General features: G+C 49.9%; 2 protein-coding genes across 1 annotated transcript in view; both read left to right on the top strand.

Annotated features, from left to right (window-relative positions):
• Window positions 1–13,368, top strand: part of LOC143793520 (uncharacterized) — a 349,323-nt gene that overhangs the window by 176,624 nt on the left and 159,331 nt on the right.
• LOC143793528 (uncharacterized) overlaps window positions 1–13,368 on the top strand; it is a 50,302-nt gene that overhangs the window by 5,884 nt on the left and 31,050 nt on the right. The window contains exons 2-7 of the mRNA XM_077280578.1: window positions 8,154–8,300; window positions 8,617–8,796; window positions 9,544–9,667; window positions 12,849–12,946; window positions 13,025–13,103; window positions 13,210–13,307. Of these exons, the coding sequence (XP_077136693.1) occupies window positions 8,211–8,300; window positions 8,617–8,796; window positions 9,544–9,667; window positions 12,849–12,946; window positions 13,025–13,103; window positions 13,210–13,307 (669 nt within the window). The 5' untranslated portion in view covers window positions 8,154–8,210. The remainder of the gene's footprint in view (window positions 1–8,153; window positions 8,301–8,616; window positions 8,797–9,543; window positions 9,668–12,848; window positions 12,947–13,024; window positions 13,104–13,209; window positions 13,308–13,368) is intronic.

Raw genomic sequence — 13,368 nt, 5'->3', positions numbered from 1 at the left:
GTGGTCGGTGACGTCTTATAGATGTGATCGGAGCCTTAGTTACAGGATCCATCGGTCGTGGTCAGTGACGTGTTGTAGATGTGATCGGAGCCTTAGTTACAGGATCCATCGGTCGTGGTCGGTGACATCTTGTAGATGTGATCGGAGCCTTAGTTACAGGATCCATCGGTCGTGGTCGGTGACGTCTTATAGATGTGATCGGAGCCTTAGTTACAGGATCCATCGGTCGTGGTCGGTGACGTCTTGTAGATGTGATCGGGGCCTTAGTTACAGGATCCATCGGTCGTGGTCGGTGACGTCTTGTAGATGTGATCGGAGCCTCAGTTACAGGATCCATCGGTCGTGGTCGGTGACGTCTTGTAGATGTGATCGGAGCCTTAGTTACAGGATCCATCGGTCGTGGTCGGTGACGTCTTGTAGATGTGATCGGAGCCTTAGTTACAGGATCCATCGGTCGTGGTCGGTGACATCTTGTAGATGTGATCGGAGCCTTAGTTACAGGATCCATCGGTCGTGGTCGGTGACGTCTTATAGATGTGATCGGAGCCTTAGTTACAGGATCCATCGGTCGTGGTCGGTGACGTCTTGTAGATGTGATCGGAGCCTTAGTTACAGGATCCATCGGTCGTGGTCGGTGACATCTTGTAGATGTGATCGGAGCCTTAGTTACAGGATCCATCGGTCGTGGTCGGTGACGTCTTATAGATGTGATCGGAGCCTTAGTTACAGGATCCATCGGTCGTGGTCGGTGACGTCTTGTAGATGTGATCGGAGCCTTAGTTACAGGATCCTTCGGTCGTGGTCGGTGACGTCTTGTAGATGTGATCGGAGCCTTAGTTACAGGATCCTTCGGTCGTGGTCGGTGACGTCTTGTAGATATGATCGGAGCCTTAGTTACAGGATCCATCGGTCGTGGTCGGTGACGTCTTGTAGATGTGATCGGAGCCTTAGTTACAGGATCCTTCGGTCGTGGTCGGTGACGTCTTGTAGATGTGATCGGAGCCTTAGTTACAGGATCCATCGGTCGTGGTCGGTGATGTCTTGTAGATGTGATCGGAGCCTTAGTTACAGGATCCATCGGTCGTGGTCGGTGACGTCTTGTAGATGTGATCGGAGCCTTAGTTACAGGATCCATCGGTCGTGGTCGGTGACGTCTTGTAGACGTGATCGGAGCCTTAGTTACAGGATCCATCGGTCGTGGTCGGTGACGTCTTGTAGATGTGATCGGAGCCTTAGTTACAGGATCCATCGGTCGTGGTCGGTGACGTCTTGTAGATGTGATCGGAGCCTTAGTTACAGGATCCTTCGGTCGTGGTCGGTTACTTCTTGTAGATATGATCGGAGCCTTAGTTACAGGATCCATCGGTCGTGGTAGGTGACGTCTTGTAGATGTGATCGGAGCCTTAGTTACAGGATCCATCGGTCGGTGACGTCTTGTAGATGTGATCGGAGCCTTAGTTACAGGATCCATCGGTCGTGGTCGGTGACACCTTGTAGATGTGATCGGAGCCTTAGTTACAGGATCCATCGGTCGTGGTCGGTGTCGTCTTGTAGATGTGATCGGAGCCTTAGTTACAGGATCCATCGGTCGTGGTCGGTGTCGTCTTGTAGATGTGATCGGAGCCTTAGTTACAGGATTCATCGGTCGTGGTCGGTGACGTCTTGCAGATGTGATGGGAGCCTTAGTTACAGGATCCATCGGTCGTGGTCGGTGACGTCTTGTAGATGTGATCGGAGCCTTAATTACAGGATCCATCGGTCGTGGTAGGTGACGTCTTGTAGATGTGATCGGAGCCTTAGTTACAGGATCCATCGGTCGGTGATGTCTTGTAGATGTGATCGGAGCCTTAGTTACAGGATCCATCGGTCGTGGTCGGTGATGTCTTGTAGATGAGATCGGAGCCTTAGTTACAGGATCCATCGGTCGTGGTCGGTGACGTCTTGTAGATGTGATCGGAGCCTTAGTTACAGGATCCATCGGTCGTGGTCGGTGACGTCTTCTAGATGTGATCGGAGCCTTAGTTACAGGATCCATCGGTCGTGGTCACTGACGTTTTGTAGATGTGATCGGAGCCTTAGTTACAGGATCCATCGGTCGTGGTCGGTGACGTCTTGTAGATGTGATCGGAGCCTTAGTTACAGGATCCATCAGTCACTGACGTCTGTAGATGTGATCGGAGCCTTAGTTACAGGATCCATCAGTCACTGACGTCTGTAGATGTGATCGGAGCCTTAGTTACAGGATCCATCGGTCGTGGTCGGTGACGTCTTGTAGATGTGATCGGAGCCTTAGTTACAGGATCCATCGGTCGTGGTCGGTGACGTCTTATAGATGTGATCGGAGCCTTAGTTACAGGATCCATCGGTCGTGGTCGGTGACGTCTTATAGATGTGATCGGAGCCTTAGTTACAGGATCCATCGGTCTTGGTCAGTGACGTCTTGTAGATGTGATCGGAGCCTTAGTTACAGGATCCATCGGTCGTGGTCAGTGACGTCTTGTAGATGTGATCGGAGCCTTAGTTACAGGATCCGTTGGTCGTGGTCGGTGACGTCTTGTAGATGTGATCGGAGCCTTAGTTACAGGATCCATCGGTCGTGGTTGTTGACGTCTTGTAGATGTGATCGGAGCCTTCGTTACAGGATCTATAGGTCGTGGTCGGTGACGTCTTGTAGATGTGATCGGAGCCTTAGTTACAGGATCCATCGGTCGTGGTCGGTGACATCTTGTAGATGTGATCAGAGCCTTAGTTACAGGATCCATCCGTCGTGGTTGGTGACGTCTTGTAGATGTGATCGGAGCCTTAGTTACAGGATCCATCGGTCGTGGTCGGTGACGTCTTGTAGATGTGATCGGTGCCTTAGTTACAGGATCCATCGGTCGTGGTCGGTGACGTCTTGTAGATGTGATCGGAGCCTTAGTTACAGGATCCGTTGGTCGTGGTCGGTGACGTCTTGTAGATGTGATCGGAGCCTTAGTTACAGGATCCATCGGTCGTGGTCGGTGACGTCTTGTAGATGTGTGTGATCGGTGTCTTAGTTACAGGATCCATCGGTCGTGGTTGTTGACGTCTTGTAGATGTGATCGGAGCCTTCGTTACAGGATCTATAGGTCGTGGTCGGTGACGTCTTGTAGATGTGATCGGAGCCTTAGTTACAGGATCCATCGGTCGTGGTTGGTGACGTCTTGTAGATGTGATCGGAGCCTTAGTTACAGGATCCATCGGTCGTGGTCGGTGACGTCTTGTAGATGTGATCGGAGCCTTAGTTACAGGATCCTTCGGTCGTGGTCGGTTACTTCTTGTAGATATGATCGGAGCCTTAGTTACAGGATCCATCGGTCGTGGTAGGTGACGTCTTGTAGATGTGATCGGAGCCTTAGTTACAGGATCCATCGGTCGGTGACGTCTTGTAGATGTGATCGGAGCCTTAGTTACAGGATCCATCGGTCGTGGTCGGTGACACCTTGTAGATGTGATCGGAGCCTTAGTTACAGGATCCATCGGTCGTGGTCGGTGTCGTCTTGTAGATGTGATCGGAGCCTTAGTTACAGGATCCATCGGTCGTGGTCGGTGTCGTCTTGTAGATGTGATCGGAGCCTTAGTTACAGGATTCATCGGTCGTGGTCGGTGACGTCTTGCAGATGTGATGGGAGCCTTAGTTACAGGATCCATCGGTCGTGGTCGGTGACGTCTTGTAGATGTGATCGGAGCCTTAATTACAGGATCCATCGGTCGTGGTAGGTGACGTCTTGTAGATGTGATCGGAGCCTTAGTTACAGGATCCATCGGTCGGTGATGTCTTGTAGATGTGATCGGAGCCTTAGTTACAGGATCCATCGGTCGTGGTCGGTGATGTCTTGTAGATGAGATCGGAGCCTTAGTTACAGGATCCATCGGTCGTGGTCGGTGACGTCTTGTAGATGTGATCGGAGCCTTAGTTACAGGATCCATCGGTCGTGGTCGGTGACGTCTTCTAGATGTGATCGGAGCCTTAGTTACAGGATCCATCGGTCGTGGTCACTGACGTTTTGTAGATGTGATCGGAGCCTTAGTTACAGGATCCATCGGTCGTGGTCGGTGACGTCTTGTAGATGTGATCGGAGCCTTAGTTACAGGATCCATCAGTCACTGACGTCTGTAGATGTGATCGGAGCCTTAGTTACAGGATCCATCAGTCACTGACGTCTGTAGATGTGATCGGAGCCTTAGTTACAGGATCCATCGGTCGTGGTCGGTGACGTCTTGTAGATGTGATCGGAGCCTTAGTTACAGGATCCATCGGTCGTGGTCGGTGACGTCTTATAGATGTGATCGGAGCCTTAGTTACAGGATCCATCGGTCGTGGTCGGTGACGTCTTATAGATGTGATCGGAGCCTTAGTTACAGGATCCATCGGTCGTGGTCAGTGACGTCTTGTAGATGTGATCGGAGCCTTAGTTACAGGATCCATCGGTCGTGGTCAGTGACGTCTTGTAGATGTGATCGGAGCCTTAGTTACAGGATCCGTTGGTCGTGGTCGGTGACGTCTTGTAGATGTGATCGGAGCCTTAGTTACAGGATCCATCGGTCGTGGTTGTTGACGTCTTGTAGATGTGATCGGAGCCTTCGTTACAGGATCTATAGGTCGTGGTCGGTGACGTCTTGTAGATGTGATCGGAGCCTTAGTTACAGGATCCATCGGTCGTGGTCGGTGACATCTTGTAGATGTGATCGGAGCCTTAGTTACAGGATCCATCCGTCGTGGTTGGTGACGTCTTGTAGATGTGATCGGAGCCTTAGTTACAGGATCCATCGGTCGTGGTCGGTGACGTCTTGTAGATGTGATCGGTGCCTTAGTTACAGGATCCATCGGTCGTGGTCGGTGACGTCTTGTAGATGTGATCGGAGCCTTAGTTACAGGATCCGTTGGTCGTGGTCGGTGACGTCTTGTAGATGTGATCGGAGCCTTAGTTACAGGATCCATCGGTCGTGGTCGGTGACGTCTTGTAGATGTGTGTGATCGGTGTCTTAGTTACAGGATCCATCGGTCGTGGTTGTTGACGTCTTGTAGATGTGATCGGAGCCTTCGTTACAGGATCTATAGGTCGTGGTCGGTGACGTCTTGTAGATGTGATCGGAGCCTTAGTTACAGGATCCATCGGTCGTGGTTGGTGACGTCTTGTAGATGTGATCGGAGCCTTAGTTACAGGATCCATCGGTCGTGGTCGGTGACGTCTTGTAGATGTGATCGGTGCCTTAGTTACAGGATCCATCGGTCGTGGTCGGTGACGTCTTGTAGATGTGATCGGAGCCTTAGTTACAAGATCCATTGTTCGTGGTCGGTGACGTCTTGTAGATGTGATCGGAGCCATAGTTACAGGACCCATCGGTCATGGTCGCTGTCATCTTGTAGATGTGATTGGAGCCTTAGTTACAGGATCCATCGGTCGTGGTCGCTGTCATCTTGTAGATGTGATCGGAGCCTTAGTTACAAGATCCATTGTTCGTGGTCGGTGACGTCTTGTAGATGTGATTGGAGCCATAGTTACAGGACCCATCGGTCATGGTCGCTGTCATCTTGTAGATGTGATCGGAGCCTTAGTTACAGGATCCATCAGTCGTGGTCGGTGACATCTTGTAGATGTGATTGGAGCCTTAGTTACAGGATCCATCGGTCGTGGTCGGTGACGTCTTGTAGATGTGATCGGAGCCTTAGTTACAGGATCCATCGGTCGTGGTCGGTGACGTCTAGTAGATGTGATCAGAGCCTTAGTTACAGGATCCATCGGTCGTGGTTGGTGACGTCTTTTAGATGTGATCAGAGCCTTAGTTACAGGATCCATCGGTCGTGGTCAGTGACATCTTGTAGATGTGATCGGAGCCTTAGTTACAGGATCCATCGGTCGGTGACGTCTTGTAGATGTGATCGGAGCCTTAGTTACAGGATCCATCGGTCGTGGTTGGTGACGCCTTGTAGATGTGATCAGAGCCTTAGTTACAGGATCCATAGGTCGTGGTTGGTGACGTCTTGTAGATGTGATCGGAGCCTTAGTTACAAGATCCATCGGTCTGTGACGACTTGTAGATGTGATCGGAGCCTTAGTTACAGGATCCATCGGTCGTGGTCGGTGACGTCTTGTAGATGTGATCGGAGCCTTAGTTACAGGATCCATCAGTCGTGGTCGGTGACGTCTTGTAGATGTGATCAGAGCCTTAGTTGCAGGATCCATCTGTCGTGGTCAGTGACGTCTTGTAGATGTGATCGGTGCCTTAGTTACAGGATCCATCGGTCGTGGTCGGTGACGTCTTGTAGATGTGATCAGTCCTTAGTTACAGGATCCATCGGTCGTGGTCGGTGACGTCTTGTAGATGTGATCGGAGCCTTAGTTACAGGATCCATCGGTCGTGGTTGTTGACGTCTTGTAGATGTGATCGGAGCCTTCGTTACAGGATCTATAGGTCGTGGTCGGTGACGTCTTGTAGATGTGATCGGAGCCTTAGTTACAGGATCCATCGGTCGTGGTTGGTGACGTCTTGTAGATGTGATCGGAGCCTTAGTTACAGGATCCATCGGTCGTGGTCGGTGACGTCTTGTAGATGTGATCGGTGCCTTAGTTACAGGATCCATCGGTCGTGGTCGGTGACGTCTTGTAGATGTGATCGGAGCCTTAGTTACAAGATCCATTGTTCGTGGTCGGTGACGTCTTGTAGATGTGATCGGAGCCTTAGTTACAGGATCCATCGGTCGTGGTCGGTGACGTCTTGTAGATGTGATCGGAGCCATAGTTACAGGATCCATCGGTCATGGTCGCTGTCATCTTGTAGATGTGATTGGAGCCTTAGTTACAGGATCCATCGGTCGTGGTCGGTGACGTCTAGTAGATGTGATCAGAGCCTTAGTTACAGGATCCATCGGTCGTGGTTGGTGACGTCTTTTAGATGTGATCAGAGCCTTAGTTACAGGATCCATCGGTCGTGGTCAGTGACATCTTGTAGATGTGATCGGAGCCTTAGTTACAGGATCCATCGGTCGGTGACGTCTTGTAGATGTGATCGGAGCCTTAGTTACAGGATCCATCGGTCGTGGTTGGTGACGCCTTGTACATGTGATCAGAGCCTTAGTTACAGGATCCATAGGTCGTGGTTGGTGACGTCTTGTAGATGTGATCGGAGCCTTAGTTACAAGATCCATCGGTCTGTGACGACTTGTAGATGTGATCGGAGCCTTAGTTACAGGATCCATCGGTCGTGGTCGGTGACGTCTTGTAGATGTGATCGGAGCCTTAGTTACAGGATCCATCAGTCGTGGTCGGTGACGTCTTGTAGATGTGATCAGAGCCTTAGTTACAGGATCCATCAGTCGTGGTCGGTGACGTCTTGTAGATGTGATCAGAGCCTTAGTTACAGGATCCATCGGTCGGTGACGTCTTGTAGATGTGATCGGAGTCTTAGTTACAGGATCCATCTGTCGTGGTCAGTGACGTCTTGTAGATGTGATCGGAGCCTTAGTTACAGGATCCATCGGTCGTGGTTGGTGACATCTTGTAGATGTGATCGGAGCCTTAGTTACAGGATCCATCAGTCGTGGTCGGTGATGTCTTGTAGATGTGATCGGAGCCATAGTTACAGGATCCATCGGTCGTGGTCGGTGACGTCTTGCAGATGTGATCGGAGCCTTAGTTACAGGATCCATCGGTCGTGGTTGGTGACATCTTGTAGATGTGATCGGAGCCTTAGTTACAGGATCCATCGGTCGTGGTCGGTGACGTCTTGTAGATGTGATCGGTCCTTAGTTACAGGATCCATCGGTCGTGGTCGGTGATGTCTTGTAGATGTGATCGGTCCTTAGTTACAGGATCCATCGGTCGTGGTCGGTGACATCTTGTAGGTGTGATCGGAGCCTTAGTTATAGGATCCATCGGTCGTGGTTGGTTACTTCTTGTAAATGTGATCGGTGCTTTAGTTACATTGTCATATTCACTCCAGAATGAGTGATAGAAATCCAGAAACCATTCCTGCAGACACTTTCCTTTTTGGTAACTCTATAAGTCCATAAAAGTCAGCACATTTTGGCCTCACAATGCCTTTATCTAACCATATAAATAGAGAGATATGTGCTTTCTGGATCTCACGTTATATTGTCTCCTATATTTTCTATCTCCTTCATCATGAAGACGCCGACAGGACGAGATCCCTCCAGCTGATCCAGTGCTCATCCCTCCTCCTCCTGAATGACCCCGAGGATGGACGAGGACAGGGATGAGACCACCAGAAGATTATTCCACTTCGCCCTGGAGATCATCTCCCTGCTGAGCGGAGAGGTAACTCCTCTACATTTCTATCAGCTTTATTGTGTTCTGTGACAAGTCCGACATCGGGAGGAGGAAATCCAGAATAGAGAGAAGGATTCTTTCCTGTAAGAGCAGTGATTGTGTGGAGCTCTCTGCCCGGAGGAGTTGTCATGGGGATTCCCTATTAGAGCTGTAGAGGGGCCGGGATGTCTGTCCGGAGGGGAATAATATTCCCGGTTATGGCCCCAGATTACTGGAGACGGTTATTGATCCCGGGATTTCTACTGATTGTCAGATCTGGAGTCGGGAAGGAATCTTCTCCCTAAGTGTCTCTCTCCATACACAGGATTACACAATAGTGAGGAAGACACCGGGGGACGGTGTGACTCCCATCATCCATCTCCAGGAGTCAGGAGGGCGGAGCCCCGGCCCCATCACAGTGCCTCCCCCGCACTCCCTGCTACATGAGAGGAACAAGAAGATCCTGGAGCTCAGCAACAAGATGATTGAGCTGCTGAGCGGAGAGGTGAATGCTGGGAGATTATACAGGACTGGAGGATTCTGGGGGATGAGCAGAGAGATGGCTGCTGGGACATTATACAGGACTGGAGGATTCTGGGAAATGAGCGGAGAGGTGACTGCTCGGACATTCTACCGGACGGCACAAGAGGATTCTGGGTGATGAGCGGAGAGGTGACTGCTGGGACATTATACAGGACAGCACTGGAGGATTCTGGGAGATGAGCGGAGAGGTGACTGCTGAGACATTATACAGGACGGCACTGGAGGATTCTGGGTGATGAGCGGAGAGGTGACTGCTGGGACATTATACAGCACTGGAGGATTCTGGGTGATGAGCGGAGAGGTGACTGCTGAGACATTATACAGGACGGCACTGGAGGATTCTGGGTGATGAGCGGAGAGGTGACTGCTGGGACATTATACAGCACTGGAGGATTCTGGGTGATGGGCGGAGAGGTGACTGCTGGGACATTATACAGGACGGCACTGGAGGATTCTGGGTGATGAGCGGAGAGGTGACTGCTGGGACATTATACAGGATGGCACTGGAGGATTCTGGGTGATGACCGGAGAGGTGACTGCTGGGATATTATACAGGACTGGAGGATTCTGGGTGATGGGCGGAGAGGTGACTGCTGGGACATTATACAGGACGGCACTGGAGGATTCTGGGTGATGAGCTTTGAGGTGACTGCTGGGACATTATACAGCACTGGAGGATTCTGGGTGATGACGGTGTCGCTGTTGTCAGGTTCCTATAAGGTGTCAGGACGTCGCTGTCTATCTCTCCATGGAGGAGTGGGAGTATCTAGAAGGACACCAGGATCGGTACCAGGACGTGATGATGGAGGAGCTCCGGCCTCTTACACCACGAGGTGAGAAGCGAGGCTCCTTGTTGGCTCCGGTGGATGTGATGACGTCTCTCCGGCGTCGTCCTATAATAGATGAGTTTTCTCCAGACTTGCTCTGGTTTTCTCTACATTTTCTCCGTCTGACAACAGCTTTCATTTCCCTGATTATTTTCTTCTGATCTGTGAGTCGCGGTTTCTCCGCTGTCGTCTCGTCTTCATCAGTCTTGAGTCTTCGTCCTCGGCGGCTTCTTTCAGAATCTTTCTCCTTCCTTAGAGCATCGGTCACATTTTCTCTGCAGATGTCCCGTCCTTCTGTCCGTTCTCTCCTGTGAGTTCTTTCTGTCCCTAAGTCTGTCGTGGATTGTTACTCAGCAGAGTCGGGGTTAATTTACAGGTGATTTTCCCCCTAATCCGCTGTCGCTCGTCCGTCCCTCAGAATCTCATCATCAGTCGTGGTCGGCGTCCGGCTCCTCCTTCTTGGCTAACACTTGTGTGCCCCATGGGAAATAAGATATGCAAATTTCCTCTCCCCAGATACAGAGAAGGGTCTCTAGCGCCTCCTATAGGACGCAGCAATCCTAGAAATCAATATCAATGTTTCAGCCTCAGAGGCAAATTTCCATTTTTGTTTTTCTTTGGAATGCACTACCTAGGTTAATACGATTAATCCCCAATCCTCACAGTTTTAAGCGTGCCCTAAAAACTCATTTGTTCAGACTGGCCTACCGCCTCAACGCATTAACCTAATTATCTCTGTGTGGCCTATTAATAAAAAAAAAAACAACATAATCAGGTTCCTCCATCATGTTCTCATACACTTTATGCAGTTAATAGCCTCTGTGTCTGTACTGCTACTTACTTAGGCTGATAACTGGTTCATGCAGCTTTACATGAACACCCGAGCCTTACACTATGGCTGGTCCAAATAACTAAAGCAATTGTTACCATCCACCTCTCGTGTGTCCCCTTTTCCTCATAGTTTGTAGCTTGCGAGCAGCAGGGCCCTCATTCCTCCCGGTATCTCTTTTGAACTGTGATTTCTGTTATGCTGTAATGTGTATTGTCTGTACAAGTCCCCTCTATAATGTAAAGCGCTGCGGAGTATGTTGGCGCTATATAAAGAAAATTATTATTATTATGTTTTCCGCCCCCTTCTTCCGTAAGACATAACATTTTCATTTTCCATCCACAGACGTTTGAGATCTTGTGTTTTTTTCCATCATGGATTTTTCATTTTACCGTATAATGTGCTGAATAACAGGAACAAAAATTTCTGATGCGGTGAAACGGTTAATAAAAAAATTCATTTCCACATTTATTTTTTGGATTTTGCTTCTCGGCATTTATTGGGCGGTGAGAACGACCTCGCTGCGATTTTCTGGGTCAGTTATGGTGACACCAATCTTGTGTGTTGTTTTATATATTTTCTGGATTATAGTATCAGCCCTTTCCCTGAGACCGATCTCTTTATCTTCCGTTATCGGAGCGGTGTGACGGCTTCTCTTCATGAACGGAGCACTGACCTTTTGGTTTCATTTTGGGGCATCTGTGATTTTTGATCGTTGTGTTTTCATTGCATTTTTGGGGAGGTGTTTGTGATGTGTTTACCGTGTGGGATAAATCCTCATGTGACAATGACAAATATGTTTGTTGCTACATTTATTTTTTTGTTCTCATTTTTGAAAACAAAGTAAAACTAATGGGGACTTTAACCTGAGATCCTGTTCATACCGGACATCATAGGAAAACCTTGGCGGCAGAGACAGGGGTCTTCTAGAGGCCACAGACGGACATAGCCGGCTCTAATGCTGAGCTGGCTGTCAGTCAGTGCCGGCTCTAATGCTGAGCTGGCTGTCAGTCAGTGCCGGGGCCGCGGTAACGGCCGCCGCTGTCTATACACTGACCGGTGACTGTAGCTGCTCCGGCCAAAACTTTGACTGGAACGCTGGTGAGTGGGACTAAAGTTAATTTCCTCTCAGTGCTGACACCGGGCAGGTTCAATATGTTACTAACCTGCAGGTTAATCCCATGTCTGCAGGTTATTACCATCATTTTACATGACAGGTTCCCTTAAAATGTCGCTGTCAGCAGCAGTCAAGTGGTTAAACAGCAGGAATCCGAGCTCGCTCCACAGATGCGCACCTGGCCTCCTCTATGCATGAACACCAGATATCAGGAAGGGGTTAACGAGCCTTATCACATGATATCAGAATGCACGGGACTGGGGTTCTTGCCTCAAGGGATAAACAACAGCAAAATGTCGGGGTCCGCTCTTCCTCTACATGGGGTCTGACATAACGATATAAGTGGGCTGGTGATGCAGGTGTTGGCCCCGCAGGGACATCGGGCCCCACAATGGTGATAATAATCAGTGTAAGTCTCCCGTAAAGGGTTGTTCGTTCAGTAGAATATGTATTATGGGGCCTTTCTGTGGAATCTGACCAGACAATCTCTCCACAGCTCCCCGTGTACATCAGTAAGCGCCCATGACCCCGGTGCCTGCTCTCTAGTTGTCCTTTCTGCACATTGATAGGCAGTAACCGCTGCGTACCGGGGGCTCCCCACAACACCGTCTTCGGGTGCACTTGCTGCCTATTTTACTCTTTATATTGAGGCAGATGTTGAGATTTGTCTCTCTTTGAAAAAGAATAAAAATGCAGTAACTCGTCTATTAATAGGAGGACGGCAGGTTCTCTTCTCTTAGAGTGATCCCAGAGGATCCTGTCCAGGAGGGAGGCCGTGTCCTCATGGTGACATCATGAGCTCTCAGAAAACAATCACTGGTAAATGGTAACCGTCCTTCCCCCAATCTCCATAACGGTGAATTAGGAGAGAAGAAACCGCTGGATAGAAATGTGGAGCTTTCTCCAGCTCCTCTGTGGTTCCATCCCTGGTGGAGCGGGAACTTGGAGAACTTGTGTTTCTTAGTACGGCTCCTCCATCTGACTGACGAGGGTCTTCTCTGTCCCTCTCCTCAGGGTCCTTATCCTCCGAGTGCAGAGCAGAGAGCATTAGCCTTTGGCCTCACTGATTATCACTTCATACTTGGGGCCACAATGTGCTGGGACCTCGGTACCGGTGGTGAGGACCACAACAGTGTAATTTAGTCCCTGATACATAAACCTAGAACCCGTTTCTGAGAGACGTGTCTCATATATAGACAGATACACGGCCGGTCATGTATTCAGTCTGTGTGTCTCCACAGATGGATCCAGGAGGAGGAATCCACCAGAGAGATGTCCCCGTCCTCTGTATCCCCAGGACTGTCCGGAGGAGAGTGACAACATCCCGGAGGATCATCAGGTAGATGACACTGAAGCCCCCACAACATCTGACCATGAAGTGATGGGACCTGAGCTCATCTTACAATTTTCTTTTTAGGGTGAAGATCTGATTGATATTCAGGTTGAGGTTATACATGGAGCACAAGAGGTGATCGCAATATGGGCCGATCAGCAGGGTGAGGAGGGGAGACTGTCATGTCTGTTCTGTGGTCACCTACTACTACTCCCATCATCTCATCATCACATGACATAATCTATTCCATCACTGTGTGTTTCCTACAGATGGATCCAGGAGGAGAAATCCACCAGAGAGATGTCCCCGTCCTCTGTATCCCCAGGACTGTCCGGAGGAGAATCACAACATCCCGGAGGATCATCAGGTAGACGGCGCTGAGCCCTGTACTGGATCTGTATATGGGGGGACATTTCTGATCGAGGTCA

Source organism: Ranitomeya variabilis, chromosome 1 (assembly GCF_051348905.1).
Source record: "Ranitomeya variabilis isolate aRanVar5 chromosome 1, aRanVar5.hap1, whole genome shotgun sequence".
NCBI lineage: Eukaryota > Metazoa > Chordata > Amphibia > Anura > Dendrobatidae > Ranitomeya > Ranitomeya variabilis.
This window is presented reverse-complemented; position numbering and strand designations above follow the sequence as displayed.